Here is a 23,805-nt window from a genome sequence, read left to right on the forward strand (position 1 = left end):
TCGAACTTCGCCGAGAAGCATTTATCCAGCCGTGTATATATGTGCGTATATGGGCATACATGTACGCATAGAGCGATATCACGGACGTTTTCCCTCCCTATCCCCTGGGAAGCGACACACCGACTGGGACAATATTTTTTTTCAATTTCTAAAATATTCAACAAAGGCAAATTAAACCGTTCCCTCCAACCCTACCATGTTTCAGCCCTGCATTTATTCCAGGCCGATGGTTTCCACGGGGGGGGGGGGGGGAATTTAAATTCGTACATGGCATTTCACGAATTATGCAGCGAGGCGGGAGGAGGGCGCGCTATACACTCGGAAGTAACATAAATTAAAATGACAATTCTTCAATTTTTCCCGCGGCGCCGCCACCGTTCTCCCGGGTGAATGGTGCACATGTTTCGCGAATAACACGTAGAAAGTGGATTGCACGTGACGGGGTGAAATATAAGGAAGTTTGATGGCTATCTAGGGTGATGCATGAGCCGTTTCTCACGAGGCACGGAAAGGGGGTCGAGGGTGGAATTAAGGGCTGATTCGTATTAAAAGGGATACGTACGCGTAGGGAAAAATTTCAACCCGAGGTTTTGGTCTCCGTGGCTCACGCGAATATTTTTTGGGGTGTAACCATCCCTTCGAATTTCACGATCGCGAGTCGCGTTTAACGGCCCCTTAGATGCGAAGCTCGCCCGGAGTAAATTCACTCTCCCGGCGCAATCGTCCCCTTCACAAGGAAACGTCCCTTACAAAAACTCTCGAGGACAATGCGTGCGGCAACTTTTGTCCGAGACATTTGTCCGTACGAGGCGTCGTTAAAGCGCAAACCACCCCCGGGCGAACGGGGGCTGTCCCGGTTGCGTAAAACAGCGGCCGGCCAGTGAATCGCGCGGAATCTTCGCATCCGCAGTAATTAACAGGGAGGGGTGCACTCCCTGCTGGTAATTACAGGGCAAATGGGTCGCTTAAAACGCAGGCTGCAGAATCCCAGAGCTAAGGAATCCGCGTGTCCACGGGAGAAGACAATGCAGGAGTTACAGCCCTCTGGGCGGGGTTAAAAAAAAATCCCACCACACCGTTTCCTCCCCCGTCGTGGCGTTTAGCCACTTCGAGCCACTTCCAAGGGAGGCACGATTTCCCGCTTGAAATAAAATAATAACACGACGTTGTCCAGAACTAGGAGCGCGAGGATGGAATTCGTGGAGTGCCCGGAAGTTGGGAGGGTAAACTTTTATCCACCACAGGGTGAGAAACGGCCGTCAGAGATCTATCGGACGGACTTTAAATGCCCTCCCTGAACGGAATTCCAAACGACTACTCCTGAATTTCTCGACCGTGTTGGAAGTGCAACAAATGCGACGATGCCCTCCTAAAAAAGGGGTCGAACGCGACTCGGGGGACGAGGGAAACAATTGAGGGAAATTTCAAACCGTCTCCAAGGGTCGACCCACTGTCACCGTTCCGCGAGTCTTGGAAACGAGAACAAGTAACACCGTCTCGGCATTTTTAATTACGCAAGGACACGAGGGACACCTCAGTGCCCTCCTCCGATGCGCAGTTTACAATATCCTCGGGCATTGCGATAATTATGAAAACCTGATTATACCCCGAGTTCGGAGTTCCCGCCGAGGGTGGATTTCTTACCGAGTCAGCTCGCAGCCTCCCTTTCTCTCTTTCTCTCTTTCTCTCTTTCTCCTCCTCGCTCCGTAATTGGAGCGGTACGCGGGTGAGAGCAAGAGGCTCGGATCTCCTGAAAGGTACGAAAATTTCATCCCCTTGCTTGGCCGGCTCTTTTATCCCCCCCTATTTTCCTTATAATTAAAAATAACAGCCTTCCGGCCGACTAAGCCCGCCAGGAGGAGGACAGTCGCGGCGGTGCCCCGACCGCTGCATCGTATTATGCTGCAGTCGGCGGTGCACGAGCGGGATTCCTCCTTCGCGGACCTTTCTTCCCTTCACTTGCCGAGCCGTCCGACGAGACGCGAGATTCATCGCGTCCTCTCCCTCCCGTCTTTCGATTTTCACCGCGAATGTCGCGTATTGCATGGGCGAGATGTATGTGTAAGAACGTGGGTCTGTTTTTATATGTGTCGTTTAATGAAATCCTCGATGGGGGCAATTTCGGACACCCGGTCCCGGAGGGGGAGGAAAACCGCCGGCTCCGCAGCCACCCTCTCGGGCTGTCGAGGAATCGAAATCCACCCCGAAGAGGACCCCCGCGATCCCAGCTGTCCCGCCTCGAGAAACTTAAATATTTAAACCGCCCTCGGCAATTAATTTAATATCCGGGCGGACGAGTCGACACCCCCGGAGAACGAATCCCCGGAATTAAAATCCACCTCCAGGAGGTCCGCGTTAGGAGACGGTCGGTCCGGTCCCTGGGGAGGAGAGACGTCGCGGAGATCCTGGCAACGGGATTGAAATCTCGAGGAAACCCCGGGGTGAGCCGCCCCATTCGGTGAATTAATAATTCCGAACACCCTTCCAGGGACACTATCGAGATCCGCCCCCGAAGCCCGGTCCCAGACCGCTAGCAATAAACCTACGATTCTTCCCGAATCCAGAGTCGATCGCCCTCTCTCGCCCATGGAGAACTTGCCCTTTAAATCCCCAGGGGGTAACCGAGTGCCCCTGTCCCCTGCCTTGCTCGAGTCCCTAGGTTGGAAGAAACGACTTCCCCGGCCGCGGAGTCGCAAATCCCAAGGCAGGGGCGCGAAAGCGCGAAAGCGCGAAACTCACCCCCCCCCCCCCCCCCGCAGGGGGGTGAACTCGAAATTTGTCCCGGCATTGTCCGAAATCGAGTCGCATGTCGGCCCCGCCGTCTGCGCCTATACTTCATCGGGCGGGCCGCATGCAAGTTTAACCTTCTGGAAGTAACGCAAATGCAGTGGCCCTGCGCCGCGCGCGCGCCACCGGCCCGGGCCGCGTAGCGGCCCTGAATAATGCATTTACGTGTCCGCGGTCCGGCGCCGCGCCGGCCGCGACGCCCTATGCAATCGCCGCACCCCCCGGTGCAGTCCCGACGGGAAATGGGAAAGCGCCGATGAGAAATGGCACTTTCCCGAAGAATTCGGCTCGACCCCGAGGGATCCGGAGGAGTCCCGACGACCGTCCTCCTCCTGGAGAGGATAGGTCGGGTACACTTTAAAAGATTAGCGCGACTTCTCCATCTTGCGATACTAAAAAGAATTTTCTTCATTTCTTCTCGCCGGTTACACGGGCATTCGAGAGGAAGGGAGATTGTCCTTTGGCATGCGGGAAGAGAGTGGATTTACTTCCTTCTTTTTTGGGGGTGGAAGAAGATGAATTTAAGAAAGATTAAGGGGATCCACGGGCACGGCCTGGAATCGGCGGAATTCGCGGCCCCGAGCCGACCGCGATTATTGCACCCCCCTTCGTCATCGAGAACGCCCCCCCAGTACACGTTAATTTCCCATTCCGTCTCTGTAAAAAAGAATTCAAAAATATACGGCAAGCCCTGCGACGCCCTGCATTGCCTCGGCCGGGTTCCGGATATTAAATAAATCCTTCCGTCAAAAAAAAAAATAATAATTCCACCCCCGCGCCGTCACGGGACCGTAAACCCGGCCAGCTCGCGAAACAGGGGGTGAGTCAATGAATCATGCCCGAAGACGGGGTAAAAATTCCCCGCTACAAAAATGCAAGTGCATCGATATAGCCCGGAAAGGGAGGATTTCGCTGGTAATCCCCGGACTGCCACCGCGAGGAGATATGGAGCGCAATCTTATGCACATAAATAAGGGGTGCGGCGGGGGAGAAAAGAGGGTTTGATTATATCCTTTAAATATCCCGGCCGGCGCCGAGTGGCCGATGCACCGGTGCACTTTAAGACCCCCTCGCCGAGGGATTGTCGCGTCCAAGTGGGGCGCCGATAAACGCCGGCGAGATAGGGTGCACGTCTAGCCCGATGCAAATTCGCGACTGCACTCTCCCCCGGAAGGGGTTAATTCGCGAGTAATAAAGGGGGAGAGAAAAAAAATACAAAAGGAAGGAATCACCCGGTATAATCGCGCATCGATATCGTGCACCCTCGTGGCCGCGGATCGCCGTAAAAAAAAAAAACCGAGGACCGGTAAAGGGGTCGTACGGGTGGCGGACGGTATCGGCGTTATCAACGCTCTCCGCGAATTATCGGATAACTTGGAAAGTAATGCTCCGGGGCGGATAAATAATTCCCGCGATCGGCGAAGGGTGGTAATGCGGCGCAACTTTATGCGGGATGAATATTTAAAAACGGGGGAGGCCATCTCGCGCTCGAAAGTTGAATCGCACCCCCTTGGGAGGTTCGAGAGGAAAACTTAGAGCCCGTAAAACATTGAAGGTGGAAGTCCCTTCTAAAATGAGGAAGTATCCGCGTTTTGGCCCCTGGTCACCTTTGAGTCTACTTCGGCGCAAAATCCGATCGGAAATGCGCGCGATGCAATTTCGAATGCGGCTCTGGGGTGCGCATCCGATGGGGGGCACCCTTTCGTTATTATATTATAACGGGGGCGGGGGTCGTTTCCTCGTTCGCTCGAAAAGGAGCAAGGTGGGAGAAAAGGGAGAAATAATAAGAAAAAAGGAGATTAGAGGAGAAAAAATGTCTCGAAGCCCGGCTGAAAAATTCATACCCCGTCGCTTCGAGCGCCGACGAGCTCCCTAGGGAGGAGCTTGAATTCTTTCCCAGCTAGGCCAGAGTGTCCGTTAAGAGTTACCCTTAACGAGAACAGTCGTTCGTTTATTTATTTACAGCGACTTCCGGAAAAGCTCGGTAAGAAATTCATGCGCACGTCATTTCGGATGGGGTTCGTAACGACGCGCCGTATAGGCCACCCCCGGAGGGGGAGGAAACGGGAATACCCCTGCAGGAGAGTTTCCAGGATCCATCGGATAGTTTTAACGAGGATATCGTTGCATCTCGCGCGGAGCTCCCGACATGCGACCGGAAACCCAGAAAACTGGAAGTCGTCCCGGGAACATCCCTCGCCGGGGGTGGATCCCCCCTCGCTCCGGGGGCGATCCCCTGGGAGTGACTACAAAAGCGTCTTCGCGGAGGACCGACGTCGTCCCTTTCCCGGGGTCACGTCCGTGCATTTTTGTTAGAAAAATTTCCCCCGAGTCCCACTAAAAAAAGCGAACTACCTCTACCCCCGCGAGCTCGATCGAACGGCCGAAAAAGGGCCCGATCGAGAAAAAAATTCAACTCCCCCGCCGGGGGGGAAATCTGACTTCTTTTTCTTCTCTCTAATTATTTCTTCGTCGATTCAGGAATAACGAAGTAACTTGGCGAACTCTTGATTAAGACCTTTCAGTGGCACGTAACGCGAATTCATTAGTCCCGCCGAGTGATCGATCGCGGATTAATTTCCCGCCGCGTGCACGAGATCGCGGGGCGTATGCACGGCTTTAAAGCGGAGGCGATACAATCGATTGCCGCGGAAGAAGCCCGGGCTCGTAGGCGTTAAACGGTATGCAAATCGCGCCAGTTTAACCGGCTTAACGCGGAAAGCCCTTTCATTTTCCGGCCTATGCGGCCTCTCGCGAGCGATTGCTCTTACCCCGGAAAATTCAAAGGAACTTAGTGGGGAAAATAACAGGGCACGCCCCGAAATTGTTCCCAAACTCGGCGAGAGCGCTAAACCTTCATTCCCCGTTGCATCCGTCTCAAATAAATAAACCCCTCCATGAATTTCACCCAATCGTTAAATTCCAAATGTCGTTCAATTCATTTAACCCGTTTCATTTATTCCTCGGGCTCGAACAATGCCTGCTCGCGTCGCGATCTTTCACCTGGCCGAGGCAAATTCCCTCCGACGAAGTTAGGGCGTCCATTACGGAATTGTCGGATTCCGCAATTATGGAGATTCCCGTCCGACGCTCCCGCATTCGCCGGGGAAAACGTTGCGTTGCAAACGCCGGCCCGGCACCTCCGGATATATCCTCGAATTATGATAACAATGGCCGCTGGCGTGACAATTCCTCGGCGTTTAACGATTTCCGAATAAACACCATTAGCGATTCCCGCGGGACCATTACTTGCTATCAGGGCGATAATTCAAGAATTATCCCCCGGTGCGTTTGCTCAAGGGCTTTGCGCCCCTTAATTCGGGGGTCCGCCCGGAGAATCGCCGGAATTATCATGTCCATAATTATGAATCTTTTCTTTTTACCTCGGAATAATGAAATGGCACATCGCGGGGATCGGAATAATCCTTACAGCCGGGGGGGCCTGTCGCGAGTAATTACGAAACTCCGACGCTGGCGCTGACTTAGCGGGTGGAGGGTTAAATTCGGGTTAAAATCGGGTCAAATTGAAGAGGGCACATACGGACCGACGGAGTGGGGCATCGGAGCTCTGGGGGTTCCGAAATTCGGGGAGAGAAGGTCGAAGGGTGGTCCTGCACGACTCGCCGGGGGCGAAGGATTACGACCCCGCGACCCCCCGAATCGGATTCGGCTTATTTTAATGCCCCCGGAAGGCGCCCGGGGGTGGAGGCGCCCCTTTCGAAGGGGCCGCAACCACCCTATTTCATACATTTCCTCGAGCCATCGGATACGAGTCGATGTTTTTGGCAAAACCCGCGATTCCGCCGACCCTTTTTGAAATTCTTCCCCGCATCCCGCGGGATCGTCTCCCGGGAAGGTTTCCCGTATTCCGCGAGGGCCGCGGCCGAAAAACCGCGATCACCGGGACGTCCCGAGATACCCGCTCGGCCCGACAAAGGCTCCCGACATTTTTCCGCCGCTTTTTCGGCCTCGTGTAGCCCTCCTCGCTCTCGGCGTCGTCTCTAATCGTGGGATAATCGAATCAATTCCAGGGTCCAGTCGCGAGAGACGGCCGGTCTGAATGGCGCTCGAATGGAGCGTTTACTCGGCCGAAACGAGTCCCATATGCCTTCCATGGGTCTTCTTCCGTCTCCCGCGTTCTCCCGCGTTCTCCCGCGTTCTCCCGCGTTCTTCGGCTGTGCCGAATGGCCCCCGACCATCGATGGTAAGTGCGTTACAAAAGTCAAGTGCCCGTGCCCACTCGGGCCCGGCCCGATCCGATTCGACTCCACGGGGGAGGAGCATTGTTGCGCCAACACCGATGCGAAAAAGAGCACGGGCCCATATGTCGAGGTTAAATCCAAAATTGAATCAGTCCCCTGCATCCTGACGGGCGAGGGGTGCGGAGTCAATTTGACGATCGCCTTTTCGCCTTCGGCTCGTATACTCGCGTTTCGGAAATCCTCGTAAAACTTGTCGAGCCCGGGCGAGGTACCTCGTTTCGCGCCAAAGGGAAGTAAGGCTGTATAAATAAAAACGAGTGGGGAAATATTTTGAGAAGGGAAATAATCCCGCCTTGATATTAATAACGGAGTGCAGAAAAGGATACGCGAGAGGGACGGTCCGCTGGGAAATGGCTCGGCCAGGTCTCGCTTTGGCGCGGAGAGATCAAAGCCGGCGAACGTTCCTCCTCGAATTTTCCTCGAAGCAATTTTCTGGGGTCTCACCTGTCAGTCAGGCAAATTTAACAAGAGGCCCCGAATCCACGGCCAGCGGGGATTTACCCGGAGATCCGCGACGGGGCTACCTGTGCCCGAGGTGCGGACGGCCGACGTTTTCCCGAAGATTTCCTCCGAACCGGCAGGTGCCCCGTTGGGGCACAGGTAGCGGGTCCATCCTCTGACCGTTTCCCAGAAGAAAGGAGCAACGGGACAATGAGAGCGGCGTCTTGGCCAAACTTCGGAGTAGTTTGAATTTTCCGGGCCTCCCTCCTTACATCCAACTCCCAGAGAGTGGGACGTAAGAAATATATTTATCGCGTAAAAAAAAATTGGATTTCCCTGAAAAAGAAAAAATGAGACTTCGGTAGACTCCTTATCGGGGGAAGATTTACGATCCGGAGGGAAGACTCGGGGTGAGAGATCGAGGGCTCGATAAAGCGGACACCTCCGGGCCGCGTCCACGAGGTCGGGGTCGGTGATCCCCCGCAAATTTGAAACGATCCCAGGTCCCGGGATTACATCTCCCCCGTCCAGAGATGCCCGCGGAAAGTTCGACGATCCTCCGGGAAACTCGGGGGGCGAATGACGGAAAGTTCCCGGATAGAGAGGACGGGCCGAAGTTCCGACGACTTCTTGCCTTTTTTCGCCGCCGGGTCCTAAAGTCGGCGTCTAACTTGCGCCCCCGACGATCCCCGTCTATTACCGGTAATATTCAATGGGATTCCTTCCATTTTCATGGGGAGGGGTGAGTAACATCTTGCTGTCGGTACTTACCGCGGAACGGGGCTCGAGAAGTTCGCCCTCGCCGAATGGATTATTCTCCTCTCCCCATTTTCCACCGAGGTGCGAAGAGACCCGCGACCCCCCTCGGCCTGAGAAAATGATTTCCCGATAATCGCGCGGGCTCGATTCATTTTTTCCCCCCTCCTCCCCCTTCGCATCTCGGCCTCAAAGCCGCGATGACTCGCAAGGGGAATAAAGATTTTCCGCGTTTCGAGAAGAACGGAAACAAGTCGCCGGACTCCCGGAGGGGTATTAGCGATTTCCACATATTCCGGGCTCGTTCCAAACGCGATCCCCGGCTGGGGGGCCAAAGACATCAGTGGAAGATTCATAACGGCCCGAATATCCGATCGCGACCTCCCGCGTACCCCGAAAAGGAAAAAAAGAAATTAATCGAGTCCGTCAAATCCGTCCTGTATTAAATAAAAAATCGCCGCGACAAGTCGACCGGAAGTTATAAAACGGTCACGCGACATTGGCACGGGCCGGCGATCGATGGGACACCGCGGGTATTTTAAACGAGTGCAGGCGAGTGCACGCGACTGCATACAGATGTATACGGTTGCATACGATTGCCTACAGTTGCACGCGAGTCGACAAGCGGCATCCCTCCTCCCCTACGAGGGGGTGCAATTGACCGACCACAAGAGGTGCAAAGCCGACAAACGCGGCCAGGGATGACCGTGAAAAGTCGGAAGTTCCCGGTGGGAAGCACTTTGCTCTTTACGGGGTGCCCGTCGACGGAGTTCCATCAAGGAGAGAGAGGGAGGCGTTAAGTATCGCCGGGAAGTTTCTTCGGGGTTGGAGAAAGGGGGAGGGGTTTCCGCAGGTATTTGTAAGGGTAAACGCTCCCCTTTATGCGGCGAATAAACCGAACTCGCTACGGGACCCCGTCCTTTCCCCGTTTACTCGGAACCTACCTCGCGAAAGCCCCAGGATTTTTCCGACACGCGACTTCCGCCCGGAAGTCGGGATTTCCGGGCAGAGGCTCGGAGCCAAACTTTTCCCACCCGGGACGATTTGGAGGACGAGGAAAGAAGGGCGCGGCGATAAGGGCGACGAGAGGAAAGAACGATAAGAACGAAAAGAGAGCACCGAGATGAGGCGACAATCGAGGGGAACGGTGGTCCAATCTTCCTCGGGTATATTCTTCATTAGGAAGTGGAACTTTGGGACCAAGGATCTCGTCCCCAGGCTCTCGCTCGAAATTTCGGATGACAGCGGTGCACGAGACGCACGGTTTGCGAGCATTTCCCGCAAGTTCCTCCGAGGAAGCCGCGAGAGTCAATGCATTACCGGTCCTTAGTCGGCGGACTAAGTGCGTGTGCTCCCTCTCTCCCCCGAAGTCGCGTCAACTCATTGTCCAACTATCGCAGACGAAATCCCACGTGGAGAAGACCCGGTCCTGGGAGGAGCTCCGCACCTCTCGCGGTGCGCTTTGCACCGGTGCCCGAATCGCCGGGATTAGACGGAACGGGCCGCATAACGAAGGCATCGGGCTCATCTCGGCGGCCTACCACCCTATTTCTCAATTTTTCAATAACAATTTATGCATCCAGGCCTTCTTCAAAGACCGAGTCCCTGCACGCGATGCGCTCTCCATATTCCTCCCCCGTTTATGATAATTCCATCAAACATTTGCCTCGTCCATTTTTTCTTTTATTTTATAGTTTTGCGCGGCTCGTCTTTTCCGCTCTCTCTTCCTCACGAGCTCGTTCACTCGCTCGACATAAATCACCGGGCACGAGATCATTGTCGAGCATTGAAAGCGAGCTGACGAACGTCCCCGTCGACGGGCCTAGTGTCATCGGTCTCGTTCTCCGGGCGTCGTCCTCGTCGTCGACGTCTCCCGTCGAGAGGAACGTCGGCCGCAATTTGTTCGCACCGACGTGCGTACCGATCCTCCTCCCCCGCGCGCGGCTATAAATAAATTCTTCAACGAGAACCGGCCCGAGGAATTGCGTCGACGGGGGCGTCGATTCTCGCACCTACGCGTGCGCGTTAATATCATCAATTATTCCACGTCACGCCATTTATCCGGGCATGAAACAAAGATCGGATTACAAAACGTGTGAATTTCTCAGGAATTTTCAGGACAGACTTCGACTAATTCCCGAGCGCGCGTTCGATTATCCGCGGCCTCGAGTGAGCGTTTCCGCGTCAAGCTCGAGGCCGAAAACAAGGTAAAAAATCGCTCCCGATAGAAAAGAGGGAATAAAAAAAGGGGGGGAAAAGGCCGTGCCAATTACGCCCCGGGGGCGGTTTTCCGCGGCATTTTCGCGCCCGTTTCAGCGGGGGCGCTGATCCTTACGCGAGTCCCGTTTTGTCCCGTTTTGTCCCGCGACGGGAAAGGTCCCGGGTACACGGGGGATTGAATTAAAATACGTCGAAAAAGGGAGACTCCCGTGTATACAGGTATACAGGGGCAGCCAATTAGTAGGGATGTTCCGGGCCGATCCACGGGGCGTTTTTCTCCGGTACGCGATACTTCGATCCGCGTATACAGGGTGAAACGACAAGGGTGACGGGACGGAAAGCCGACCGTCCCCCGTAAATCACGACGCATTCATCGTGCATCGGGACGAAAAGCCGCATAATCGACACGAGGGGTAGGAGGAGAGGAAGGGAGGCCAAATGGTCGAAATCTGCGTTCGCTCGGAATCGGGCGGAAGGGTGTTCCGCAAAACCTGAAACGAGGAGAGTAGGTGCGGGATATCCGCGCGGCAACGTTCAAATTCACGCACACAGTCGGGATGAAGTCGAGGTCGCGGAATTCGTCGATCGAGGTGAACCCACGCTCGCGATAGGAATTCCACCCTCCTCCTTTTTTTGACTTTATCCCTGCAGGAATTCTTTGTAAGCGCGACCACATCGCGCAATTAAGTTCCTCGAATTTTTCAAGCCCCCGAAACGGGCCGCAAGAATTTTTCCCCCGATTTGTAAAGAAAAATCTCCAAGGAAGGGCTTCGTTTGTGTCGGGCGGATTCGCGTCGCGCAAAGAGGGTTGATTCTCCCCCAGAAAGCGAAGATCCGAGGAGGGGGGAGGGGGGAGGGAGGGAAAGACAGAAAGGAATTTTTCCCTTATGTTAGGAGGATCCATCCCCGAGACATCCGACCCCGGAGCACGTCGATGGGATCCTGAGATCCCGAGGGCAACTTCGGGGATGCGCGTTCCCGTAAACACGCTCGGCGAAATCCGTAACGGGGGGAAGGGGCCCCCTTTCAATCCCGAGGAAGGTGGCCCTCTTAAAAGCGAGCGATGGCGCGGAAAAATGCAGCTCCTCAAAGGAGCCCTACCTCGGCTCCTTCGGTCCTCTGCATCCCGCTGCATCCCGCTGCATCCCGCTGCATCCCAGAGAGCGACCCAATCTAAGAAGGACCTTCTGCCCCCTCCCCGCTCGAGCTGTTAGAAACCCCGCGCCCCAACACCCCAATGCGCGTGTAAGCCAAACCGAAGAGAATGCAACGTGCCTCCCGGCGAGAAATCCAGGTCCAGGTGTTGAATTAGACCGATCGCCTCGTTGTGCAAGGAATTCTGCTCCGTAGTGCAATATCGAAGAAGAAAAAATGAGGGGGCATTGCAGCTTCCTTGGGACGAGGAAGAAGCAGGAGAAATGAAACGAGCCTTCCGAAATAAGCCATCCCTCTCGAACCACCCCCTCCTTGGCCGCATGAATGGGATCCGCGGCCCGCGATCTCGAACGGAGAACACGGGGTGGAATTAGTTCGTTAAAAACTACCAATTATTTCCCCGGGCCCTTGTTAGCGAGGGCTAATGAAGCTCTTTAATTACGCCGAGAGTACGTTTCGCTGTTTCCGCACCGACACGGAAATTTCTGTAATTCGACCCGCGAGGATGCCACGGCGTTTTATGGGAGCCACCCGTGGTGGGTGCTATCGGCGAGTCCCACAAAAGAGCAGCGTGGAAGGTGACTAAATTCTCCCCTCCTCCCGGTCGCGCCTCCGGGGGGTCGCCGCGAATACCTCGGCTAAGGGTGGGAGAATTTTAAGACAAAAGTTTCGGGACATTTTCCACCGCGGGGAGACGGAGCTTTCTGACAAAAGACGAGACCCCGTCAGGGTGCGCAACGGGGCGTGAGAAAAATGGGGAAAAAAAAATAAAAGAAGATCCGCGACCTTTGCCCGAGCTTGAATAATTTGTGAACGGAACGCGTAGAGGTCGGGGTAACGAGCACTCACCGGCGACGAGGAGAAGCCGGCCGGCAGCGGGGCTGAAGATCGCGAGTCAACCGGCACGACCGTGGCTGGAGCCTGCACCTCGGCGACGCAACCTCCGGGACTAACTGGCTGCGAGTTCACTTCCCGTGGACCGTGCCCGGAAACTGCTGGAAACCGAAAACGATGCGTAGCCCGTCGCGTCCAAAATGTAACTTGAACCGGAGCCCGCGCTTTACTGGCGATTGCCGGCAATTGCCGGCGCCGGGATGGTGGGGAGCCGGAGCTTGGGGCGCCGTCCGAAAGATGACGACACCCAACGAGCGCGGCATGGGGAAAGAAGGCGGACGCCGCTACGACGCCGCGAAGTAGTTCCCGACGCGTCCGGCAGATGTTGCCATGTACGTAAAGAATATTAGTAGACGAGAGACACGTCTCTAGAAATCTTTGTCTGTGGGGGATTTCTCCGCTTATGCGTGATAGGTCCCACTGGAATCGAGACCTCTTTTTCTGCCTCGATTCCTACGAGGTAGGTGAATCGTCTTTAAACGGTAATCCGCTTCGGACAGTGGCATCTTAAATTGTTTCTATTCGGAAATTCCATATTTCGCCAGTCTGCATTTTTGTAGACAAAGTGTTACTAAGGTTTTTCATTGAAAAGGAATCGCGTCGTGGAAAACGAATGGTTTATAACCTTTCCAGACGTCACCACATTGCTGCTTTGTTAAAATTACTATATAATAATTATATAGAGCGGAAGTATAAAAGATGCGTAAATCATGTGTATAAAGACACTTGTTCAAAATATCTAAAAACCGCTTTACGTTACAGTATTCATAACGTCGCGCGGAGTTTTTATCTGGGGACTGATTTTGCAGTACATCGACATACATAGTTTTTTGTTCTATTCCAGGTAGTCATAATGGGGGCGTATAAATATATGCAAGAATTATACCGGAAAAAACAAAGCGATGTTTTGCGATTTCTTCTTCGGGTTCGATGCTGGCAATATCGACAACTAACGAAGATGCATCGTGCACCTAGACCCTCGAGACCCGACAAGGCAAGGCGACTTGGCTATAAGGCTAAACAAGGTATGCCGTGACTAAGGAATGTTCTCAAATTAATTCGCTTGCATGACTCTCATGAATAATTAATGAAGTGAACATACTTTTCTCTTTGCATTTAGGTTTTGTTATATTCAGAATACGCGTTCGACGAGGTGGTCGTAAACGGCCAGTACCTAAAGGTGCTACTTATGGCAAACCAAAAAGTCACGGAGTAAATCAGTTGAAACCAACAAGGAAGCTACAATCCGTTGCCGAGGTAATATGTTTAAGTTTATGCTTCGAATGATGCGTAGCTACCCAGTAAGACCATTTATGCTTTTTTTGAATAGTAGTAATTGCATCGATTATTGAAATATCGATATTTATGAAATATGTCATTCGGTACAATAGCCAATATAATGCTTACTTACCATTACTTGGAAATTGACGCTTTATTCTTAAACCGATGTCAAAATGTTTCATTATAATTTATTAAAACCTATGATGACAAAGAGTTCAAAACCTTGAATCTAATGATTACATATTCCTTGGATGTCTGATTATTGGATAACACGCAGCATCAATGTTTATATAAACAAAAACGGTGGCCTAATCGCAAGGTCCTCTGTTTTAGGAGCGCGTTGGGCGAAGATGCGGCGGACTGCGAGTTCTCAACAGTTATTGGGTAGCACAGGATTCGTCTTACAAATACTACGAAGTTATTCTGCTGGATCCCGCGCACAAGGTCAGTTCATGCGACAAGAAATATATATTTATGAATAATACCAAATTAAAAATGCTGTTTCTCTAATAAGAAGGAGCCAATCGCGCTGTTAAAGTTGGCACGCTTTACCATTGAAATTGATGTCATTGCAGTAGCTGCTATGATATCGATTTGAAATAATAAAAAATATGTAACGTTTTATTTTTATTTTTGACCTCAGGCTATTCGAAACGACGCAAAACTGAATTGGGTATGCAACGCCGTTCACAAGCATCGCGAGCTTCGAGGAAAGACGTCCGCGGGAAGGAGCTCTCGAGGATTGGGCAAGGGTCATCGCTTCTCGCAAACGATCGGAGGTTCTCGACATGCCGCTTGGCTCAGGAGAAATTCTTTATCATTGCGTAGAAAGCGATAGACGCGGGTACCGTTCTGCAAACGATACCGATCACTCACCGTTACTGCAAATAAAAATTAAGTTCAAGTACGAAACGGCAGGCGACCTTTGGATACTCGAGGTTTCGATTTCGGTTGTCCCATCGACTACGAAGAAACGACATTTTTCCATCGTTACAGCTTGTAAGCGGTAAACGCCCGTTTTTATGCAACGGTGTCATTCATTGACCAATCGATACGGAGAATATCGAGAAGGGGTTGGACCGAGGAAGTCGCTAATTGATCGGGAGCGTCATCGTTAACGTTCTCGAACAATTGGCAAGGTATGAAAAATTCGGGTAACGCCACGTCCAACGTCCAACGTCCTCGGGGGAGGCGGGTTTATTTCGGTTCGCGGCATCCTTCTCGAGGGTTCGCGTGGGCTTAGGACCGAGCGGGGTATCCCCTCAGGTATTCCTGGATCCCCCGCGCGCGCTATCGACGCGGCCGCTGGAGGTTCCTCGGAATCGAGTCGCGCATGCGCCCGGCCCGGAGGCACGGCGTCTGCGCCCGATCTCCACGCAGTGCCGACGGGCTTCGGGTGGTTTCGGGTCCGATCTCCTCGAAGGCGACGCGACGCGGTCCGACGGTCGAGGAAGCCGCCGGCCGGGGGATATCGATGAGACGGTCGATCGGAAACCGAGCCTCGCGGGCCGCGAGGGTCCCGCGATGACCCCCGGGGGCGAGGTGGACGGCACGAGGTAAGGATGGAGGACGAGCTGCGATGCCCCGCGTGCAAGAGCCTGCTGAGCGAGCCCGTGCTCCTGCCCTGCTGGCACGCGCTGTGCCTGGCGTGCGCGGTCAACCTGCAGGCGCCGCCGGACCCGCTGCCCGACTCCGCCCCCAGCTCCGACCAGGAGGCCGACAAGCTGTCCATCCTCTCGGAGACGGACTCGGGCGTGGTCTGCGGCAGCGGCTCGCGCCCCGGCAGCTATGTCGGCACGCCGGCCAACGGCACTTCCCCGCCGTCCGGCGGCACGCTCTACCTCTGCTGTCCCGTCTGCCGGAAGAACGTCTTCTTCGACGAGGGCGGCGCCTACAACCTGCCCAAGTACCGCGCGATGCGGCGCATCGTCGACAAGTACCGGGAGACGCGGAGCGCCCACCCACTCTGCCAGATGTGCGAGACGGAGCCCGGCGAGGCCACCGTCGCCTGCGACCAGTGCGAGGTGGGTCCCCCGGCCCCCGGCCCCCGGCCCCCGGCCCCGGCCCCGTCTGCCACGGACTAACACCCTCTCATCGTCCCCCGTTCCAGATCCGCTACTGCGACGCCTGTCGGGAGTCTTGCCACCCCAACCGCGGGCCGCTGGCGAGCCACAACCTGGGCCCCCCCGGCCCCGGAAGTCAGCGCGGCGCGGGCCCGGAGCCCTCCTGCGCCTGCGCCTGCCCCGACCACGGGGGCGAGACCCTCGGCCTCTACTGCGCGCCCTGCAAGCTCGCCGCCTGCTCCCTCTGCGTCCGGGACCGGCACGCCGCCCACCCCCGAGACGTGCTGCCGTTGGCGGCCGCCTGCAAGACGCAAAAGGTGCCGCTCCTCCCTCGGACCGGCCCTTGTCGCCCCACGACCACCGTCTGTCGTTCCGCTTTCGTGTTGCAGACCGAGCTGTCCCAGAACCTGCAGCACCTCTCGGAGAAGGCTCGCTCCACCACCGAGTTCATTCAAAGGCTCAAGGGGCTGACGGACAGAGTCCACGTAAGTCTCCGAGTGCGCGTCGCTCCTCCCGACCGACCGACCGACCGACCTCGCTCGCCCGTTTCAGGAGGAGTTCGTCGTCGTGGAAGAGGAGATAGAGCAGCGGGTCGCGGCGCTGGTGGCTCTGCTGCAGAGCCGAAAGGACCGGTTGCTCGACGTGGCGAGGCAGACTCGCGAGGCTCGCGTTCGCTGCCTCAGGGATCAGGTGTCGAGATGCGCCGCCCACCTTCAAGGAACGACCTCCCTCCTGACCTTTTGCATCGAGGCGTTGAAGGAGACCGACGGCACGGCGTTCCTGCAGATCGGTGGAATGCTCTCCGCCAGGGTCGCCAACGCCGTCGAGTCCTGGGTGGACGCCGTCGGCATAGAGGAGCTGACTCGCCTCCCGCTTCTGGACTTCACCCTCGACGACCAGTCCCTGAGGCGGGCGATCGACCAGCTCGCCTTTACTCGGATTAAACGTGAGTACGCCCCGCGCGCCTCGGTACCGCTTCACACTACACGACGTTGACCTCTTGGACGCAGCTTCTCAACGAGAAGACGAATGTCCCGTGCCAGGTAATTGACTCCGAGTACCGGTCGGTACCTGGTCGGCGGTAATCGTCCTCGTGCGTCCCTGCCCCGGCCCCGGCCCCGGCCCCGGCCCCGAGACGTTTACCGTTCCGAACGTTCCGTTTTAGCACCTGCCGCCCCTCTTCTGATCCCGGAGGAGTGCAGCGCGGAAAATAACAGCGTCACCGTCGCTTGGCAGCCCCCGCCGAGTAACGCGAGCGGATGCGACCAGAGGTGCCCCGACGTCGATGGCTACCTCCTCGAGCTCGACGATGGCCGTGGCGGAGATTTTAGAGTAAGCCTACGATGCGCGCCCGTAACGCTCGACGGCGGATACCTTCGGTACGGGTCTTCTCTTTTCTCCTTAGGAGGTGTATTGCGGTCGCGAAACCATGTGCACCATAGACGGTTTGCACTTCGATTCCTTGTACAAGGCCCGCGTCCGCGCTTTCAACTGTGCCGGAGAAGGCGAATACTCCGAGCTGATCGGATTGCAAACGGCGGAAGGTGGGTATCCCTTCTTTGGGCACGCCTTCGTGGTTTCGACATCTCCAGCAAAGTACGCTTCTTCCCGCAGTTGCCTGGTTTTCTTGGAGCACCGCCACTGCGGGAGTCCCGCAGGAAGTCAGCGTTTCCGACGACGCCATGAGCGTGTCGTGTGCGGGTTACGAGCATCGCGTTATTTTGTCGAACATCGGGTTCTCTCGCGGAGTGCATTACTGGGAGATGACGGTGGACAGATATCACAGCGATACCGATCCAGCGTTCGGCGTCGCTAGAGCGGAAGTCACTCGCGATCAAATGCTCGGTAAGCCCACGGCTCGCGGAGCAACTCGTTGAATCGTTTTCATTTCAATTTCTATTCTATTCCGTTCGATCGGTAAGCGAAAGGAAGCGAGAAACCGAAGGAACGAACGCGTCGTTGTTCCAGGCAAGGACGACAAAGGCTGGAGCATGTACATCGATCGTCAGCGTTCGTGGTTCATGCACGGCGGTGGACATGCCCAGAGGACGGAAGGCGGCGTTCAACAGGGTTCCACCGTGGGCGTCCTCTTGGACCTCGAGACCGCCCACACCCTTCAGTTTTTCGTCAACGATCAGCCCCAAGGTGGAGTCGCCTTCCGTGACCTCTATGGGATCTTTTACCCCGCGGTCAGTCTGAACCGAGGAGTTTCCGTCACGCTTCATACCGCTCTCGAGGTTCCCAGACGTCTCGTTGCCCGCGAGAATTACCCGGGCGAACTCTTACAAAGTTAGGAACACTTGGGCGTTACAAGGAAGGATCTTCTTCGTACCCCGGGCTCCGTTTCGGGGCGATCTCTCGATAAGCTAAAATAATTAAGGAAACTTAGTGAAATAGACTCGTTCGAGAGCGTTTACATAGCGTCCACCTCAAAATCGCGACATTTCATTCTTGCCCGACCGCGTACGGCTCTTCATCATCAAGTTGCCATTGCGATATAAAGTGGAGGACGGACTCGGCTCGGCTTTTTTTTTTTTTTTTTTATCGTACAACGGAAATCGTCAAAGCTCAAGTCGTATACTTCGGACCGATAAAGGTCGGTCGAGTATGCTTGTATGTATGTACGTCCGTTTGCAAATCAAACCGAGCGTGCATTTGCATGACTTTCTTCCTCCCAATTTCGATTCCATTAAAAGTAGTACATGTTTTTAACGTGCATTAATGCCTCATATTCAATGCTAACTGTATACGTTCGTCATCGTTTCGCACGGCTAAGGGATACGCACGATGTAATAAATTTGATTCTACCTATTTGTCTCCTCGTTCCGCAGCAAGGATTTGGATTCAATAATCATTCGGCTTTGTACCCTCGACAGGTATTGGCTGATACTCGAGCGAGTCCGAATCCAATATCCCCCCGTAGACTTCTCCGAGCCCAACCACAGAATGCAGACCGTATTCTTTGGTGGAACTCGCCATTTTCCCGACCGAATTAAGCGTTGTAAATGTAAGCCATTTCTACGCTTTGCTCCGTTCTCCGGTTGTTCCGTTTCAATCTGCTTTTAGATTCATCGTATCGCCACGAGTACATTTCACCTGTTTTTATTTAGTACTTCGCGGTACTTTGTCCATTCAAATACAGCTGCGTCGACTGTAGCACGCATTTGATAACTTACAGTTACAATGCAAACGAGAAGTGCAAAGTACATAGCGTCGCGTCGAGTCACATCACGAACGCTCACGTTATCGTGTCAACTCACCGAGTTTTCTTAGAGTACTCCCTTTTCTCCGTTTCGTTTTTCCCTTGTCCCTTTTGTGTATGAGTGGGCGCTCGCAGGTCGGGGCATTTTCAAGATTTTTTTATACCAACACATAACGGTTATCGAACATGGGCTTTCGCCAATCACCTTTCTAAACATAAGAGATTTACCTTCCCTTTTATACGCCTGCGCCGCCAACTATTTTCAAATACTAATAAACTATATTTAATCAATTTAAATACTTCGTACGTTTTTATATCACTAAAATCCTGAATAATACACGTACGTATCGTTAAGGTACTTTTCATTATTACTAACATATGCATGCGGGGGATTACCTTGAAAAACTAATATTTTTAAAAGAAAGCAAGAACCTAAGTAAATTTGACGACCCGTGATAATGCTACATTGCATCAAAGTAGTTCTTTATACGCTTTGTGGAGTTGATCGCAATTTCGTTAACTCTCGTAAATCACTGCTATTTACAGCGACGTGTTAATAGTAATTTTTCTCCTTGACGAGATAAGTCCTTGCACGATATCAATTCGTGTTCCACGCATTGACATACATTTTCCATGGAAAATGTGCATCTTAAGAACGTGCAATAATCCCATTAAACACAAGTGATTTATTTCATGATGATATCCAAACGGTCAGAATATAAAGATGCCCCACTTAGAAACGGAGTCGCTTGAAGAAATACCGGTAAAGATTCTCTCGCAATTTTGTCTAAACCTTTCCTTTCCGAGCCCTTTACGTTTGGAGGTTTTGCAGTAAAAAGAAAATTCAAGTACGGCGCATCCTCTATCGTATAAACGTACGCGTAAGAGCGCACATCGCACACAGGTGTTGGTTATTCGAGCAAATGAACCGTGGTCTGTCGTATAGTGTGACTTTCCCCTTCGAGTGATTACATATTAAGAAACGCGAAGAATCATTGGCATTAACGATGTAAATCATTCAAGGTACCGCTGGCTGCACCCACCGAAGATCGATTCGATCGATATGATCGTCATGATGAAATACCGACATGTTATATTCGTTACAATGTGCGTGCTACAAAAGTGACTCAACCAGACCGAAATAATAAAAGTGAAAGTAGACATGTTCAGAGAAGTTCGAGTCTAAGTTTCTTAAATTAATGCGTGGCGCACTGTACGCGGGAAGGACCTCCTTCGTCCTCCTCGTACGCCTGCCGAGTATCTCTCCGCCTAGCCTCCTGTTCGGGATCTAAATCGGTCAGATAGCATTCCTCCGCTCCGTCCGGAATGATGACCTCCTCCCTGCGCGGTAGACATTGCTCGAGCGCCGGTATCACCGTTGGATCGATCGTTTGAGGGAAATTTACGATGAATTGAATGACGAGCCGCCCGCGCGTAAACGGATCCTTGTACACGGGCATTCCCTCGTTCAATATACATTTCAAGTCCCCGTGTTTCGTTATTACGCCGGGGAGCGAAGTTACCACGAGGTTCCTACCGTCCAGACTTCGTATTACTTTCTGGAACCCGCAAAGGCTTTCGATCAGTCCTAAATGCATGCGCATTATCAGATCGCATCCGGATCGCCTAGAAAAATAGAAGAACGAGCGTTTCAACCGTTACCGACCAGGCGCGACCGCGTCCACGTGGCAACGCCTCGAATGACCGAAGTACTTACTTGAAAACTTCGTGCTCCTTCTCGTCCAGAACGATGACGATGTCCCCGGCCTCCAGATCCGGCTCCTGGTCTCCCTCGCCGGTAAAGACGATCTTTTGCCCGTCCATCATACCCTTGTCGATGTTGACCTCCAAGATCTTCCTGTCCCTTATCGTTCTTCTGCCGTTGCACTGTTTGCAACGGTCTCGCGGATTGATGCGCTGACCCTGTCCTTTGCACTCCGAGCACATCGACTGCACCTGCTGGATCATTCCCGGACCCAACTGATTGATCTGCACTTGCAGGCCGGAACCGCCACACTGGAGACACTTTTCGACCGAACCCTTCTTGCCGCCTACGCCTGTTTAACACGCAATAGGCAATAGTACGTCGTATACGGCTCGAACGAAACGTAATCAAGGAGAGTACCCAGTATCCGCTCACCTTCGCATTTATCACAGATGACGTTCTTTTGTAGCGCAAGTTTTCGTACCGTTCCGTTGTACAGTTCCTCCAGAGAAACCGACAGCTGGTGGACTACATCCTGACCCTTGCGACCTCGACGCCGATTTCTCCCCAGACCTCCGAAGAAGACGTCGAAGAGATCCATAGGAGAGGTGAACCCACTCCCTTCCATTCCGCCCTCTTTCAGAGCCTGCTCGCCCCCTTGATCATAAATGCGCTTCTTTTCCGGATTGGACAAGACTTCGTAAGCTTGCGAGATTTGTTTGAACTGGAAGCGAAACGTAATCGTTACGTTCGGTGTCACGTATCCGGAACAACGTACAACAACGGCGGCGTAATCAAACCACCGCTCTTTCTCTAATTAATTGAAATCGGTACTCTCCCAAGTTTCCAAGTAAGGTTCACGCGTGGCGCGGTTATTACTAACAACGAATGACAAATTAACTTACCCGGTCGCCTTCATTGGGATTTTTATCCGGATGATACTTCAAGGCAAGCTTTCTGTATGCTTTCTTAAGGTCATCGGGCGAACAGCCTGGTTTTACCCCCAACACGTCGTAGAATGTAGTTTCCTTTACCATTTTCTTTCACGGGTCTTCTTCTCCGCAGTGATAACTAACTGTCGTATCCTGCCGTTAAAGAACTACCTGGAATAATACGTCGTTAGCTGTTAATTATGTAATTACATGGAAATGCATTTCGAGCCTCTCTTGGGAACATCGTTTTTGTAAATTTTCGTTTTATCTACATTCATTGAACGAACGTTCAGGCGGTGGAGCAACTTTCGTCATCCTTTTCCTTTTCCAAGCCATGGCGAGCCAAGTGTTGACGATTTCAGCAAAAGTTTATATACACCACGTGAGTTATTCCAGGATACGGATCCCCGATTTTTTTGGTCCAAGAACCAATAGTTAGTACATAAATAGTGAAGTCGATAACTTAGAACGCAGCGACATTACGTCTGGCGTTCCCATTTCATCACAGGCAAAACCATATTATTATGCAGTGGTGGGTATCGATGCGTGCAGCAGACTTTGTTATTATTTAATTTGATAATTAAAACCTGTTTTTGTTAATTCGTTATAATGGACAAGCAATTTTGATCGCATAGCATTTTATTACATAACGACTGCGATTTCTAGGCCAACCATTGAATTCGTTTAACCTTTTGCAATTATGGCACATCTGGGCACGCATATTTTGCCAGGCATAGTCCACTGTGCGACCGCAAGGCAAAAGCTGAAAGGTTTTTTTTAAAATGCATAAAGATACATTCAATATACAATCATTTGTGGTAACGAGTTAATAGATATCAGAATTTCTTCTTGTGATAAAAAGTGTACCCATATAAAATAAATTTCCCTACATTTTTATATGTTATTACCAAAATGCAATATGTAATGATTTATTTCATTGAAAATACAAAGATTTCATATCTACCAATTATGTTTGTAACCATTCCAGAGCGACATTTTAAAACCATTAATGAAAGCTCACAAATAATTTCTGAAGCTCTGTTATATGTATTTCTGGCCAAAAATTATTTCAAGGTGTTTTCCTTTTATTCAAAAGCTGATCAGCAAAATTGGATCGCTTTAATATAGAATGCATTGAACTTTGAAAGTTATTTAATTAATTTCAAGTTAACGATATCTCAGCTGTCCCATTCGCTACCTAGTCAAGTCAACCAGCGATGTACCAAATACATTTTCAACAGACACTCGATATCTATGAAATGGAAATTACATTTATTTGAAATTTCCATTGGCAAAACCATAATCCACAATTAGATAGGTGTTATAATTCGGTCATATCATCTAAATGGAAGCATCCAGAACATCTACGAGTCGCTCGAATACAAACAGATACCAATCTCTAGGGATGCTTAACCCTTTGCACTCCGCTGTCCCCTCTGAGGGGACATTTTAACGTTAACGGGTTAACGGAGTTTCCAATGACTTAACGGCAAGACTACTTTTTCACTTGCAATCATCAAGTATCGTTGGCACCATTGATCAGATTGCAATTAAATGATTTTTAATGTGTGGTACCATTTTTCCAAAAATTGTGCAAACCAACAAGATCCGTTCGTCACAAAACGAGGCCGCATGTACACGCAGAACGAAGAAAATTGAAATTACTGAGGAAAAGACTTTCTAACGTCGATTTACTAAAAATCGTATCGATCGGCCAGCGAGTTCAAATAGTCGGTTGCGGAAATGTAAGAGCAACAACAACGTGGAGGGCAAACCTTACCTCCAATGAGAAATTCTACAATCTAGGGCTGCGTAAGTCTCACGCGCGTACTTCTCTGACGCTAAAAATGAAAAGCTGCGATATCACATACGTATTATTTCCCTCCGATCGTTGTTGAACCTTCTCGAAACTTCTTCCACTAGCAATGGACGTCAAAATGGATAAGATCAAAGAGAAGACAGGAGAACAATTATGGCTGACGAAAACGTGACCCCATGTACAAAACGCCCTCTAGAAACCATTCCTATTGGCTCGTTACAAGCGGCTCGGAGAAGAGGACCACTATCGCAACCGTACCGAACTACATCAAGGAACAGTGACGTCGCC

The 23,805-nt window shown here is 52.3% G+C and overlaps 3 protein-coding genes across 5 annotated transcripts; 2 read left to right on the forward strand and 1 right to left on the reverse strand.

Annotated features, from left to right (window-relative positions):
• Positions 1–12,882: 12,882 nt before the first annotated feature.
• LOC105696425 (60S ribosomal protein L15) lies at positions 12,883–14,708 on the forward strand. 2 transcript variants are annotated; one of them, XM_012418863.1, is made up of 5 exons: positions 12,883–12,975; positions 13,360–13,540; positions 13,636–13,772; positions 14,130–14,240; positions 14,440–14,708. In XM_012418863.1, the coding sequence occupies exons 1-5, from the start codon at positions 12,919–12,921 to the stop codon at positions 14,632–14,634; spliced, it is 681 nt and encodes a 226-aa protein (XP_012274286.1). In that variant the 5' UTR covers positions 12,883–12,918; the 3' UTR covers positions 14,635–14,708. The 2 variants fall into 2 exon arrangements, with proteins under 2 accessions (XP_012274286.1, XP_012274287.1); XM_012418864.2 differs by having other exon boundaries at positions 12,958–12,997.
• Positions 14,709–14,804: 96 nt separating this feature from the next.
• Positions 14,805–19,358, forward strand: LOC105696416 (E3 ubiquitin-protein ligase TRIM9). The gene is made up of 9 exons (XM_012418847.2): positions 14,805–15,820; positions 15,907–16,176; positions 16,249–16,344; positions 16,412–16,805; positions 16,870–16,902; positions 17,025–17,191; positions 17,265–17,403; positions 17,474–17,704; positions 17,828–19,358. Exons 1-9 carry the CDS (start codon positions 15,359–15,361, stop codon positions 18,151–18,153), a joined length of 2,118 nt encoding a protein of 705 aa, XP_012274270.1. The 5' UTR covers positions 14,805–15,358; the 3' UTR covers positions 18,154–19,358.
• Positions 19,353–23,699, reverse strand: LOC105696421 (dnaJ homolog subfamily A member 1). 2 transcript variants are annotated; one of them, XM_012418859.2, is made up of 5 exons: positions 23,570–23,699; positions 21,672–21,869; positions 21,202–21,490; positions 20,779–21,118; positions 19,353–20,687 (listed from the first exon to the last, which is right to left on the reverse strand). In XM_012418859.2, exons 2-5 carry the CDS (start codon positions 21,801–21,803, stop codon positions 20,258–20,260), a joined length of 1,191 nt encoding a protein of 396 aa, XP_012274282.1. In that variant the 5' UTR covers positions 21,804–21,869; positions 23,570–23,699; the 3' UTR covers positions 19,353–20,257. The 2 variants fall into 2 exon arrangements, with proteins under 2 accessions (XP_012274282.1, XP_012274281.1); XM_012418858.2 differs by having other exon boundaries at positions 20,258–20,687; positions 23,479–23,628.
• Positions 23,700–23,805: the final 106 nt, after the last annotated feature.

The sequence above is a fragment of the Orussus abietinus genome, unplaced genomic scaffold (assembly GCF_000612105.2).
Source record: "Orussus abietinus isolate OABI.00-Male unplaced genomic scaffold, Oabi_2.0 scaffold15, whole genome shotgun sequence".
Taxonomy (NCBI): Eukaryota; Metazoa; Arthropoda; class Insecta; order Hymenoptera; family Orussidae; genus Orussus; species Orussus abietinus.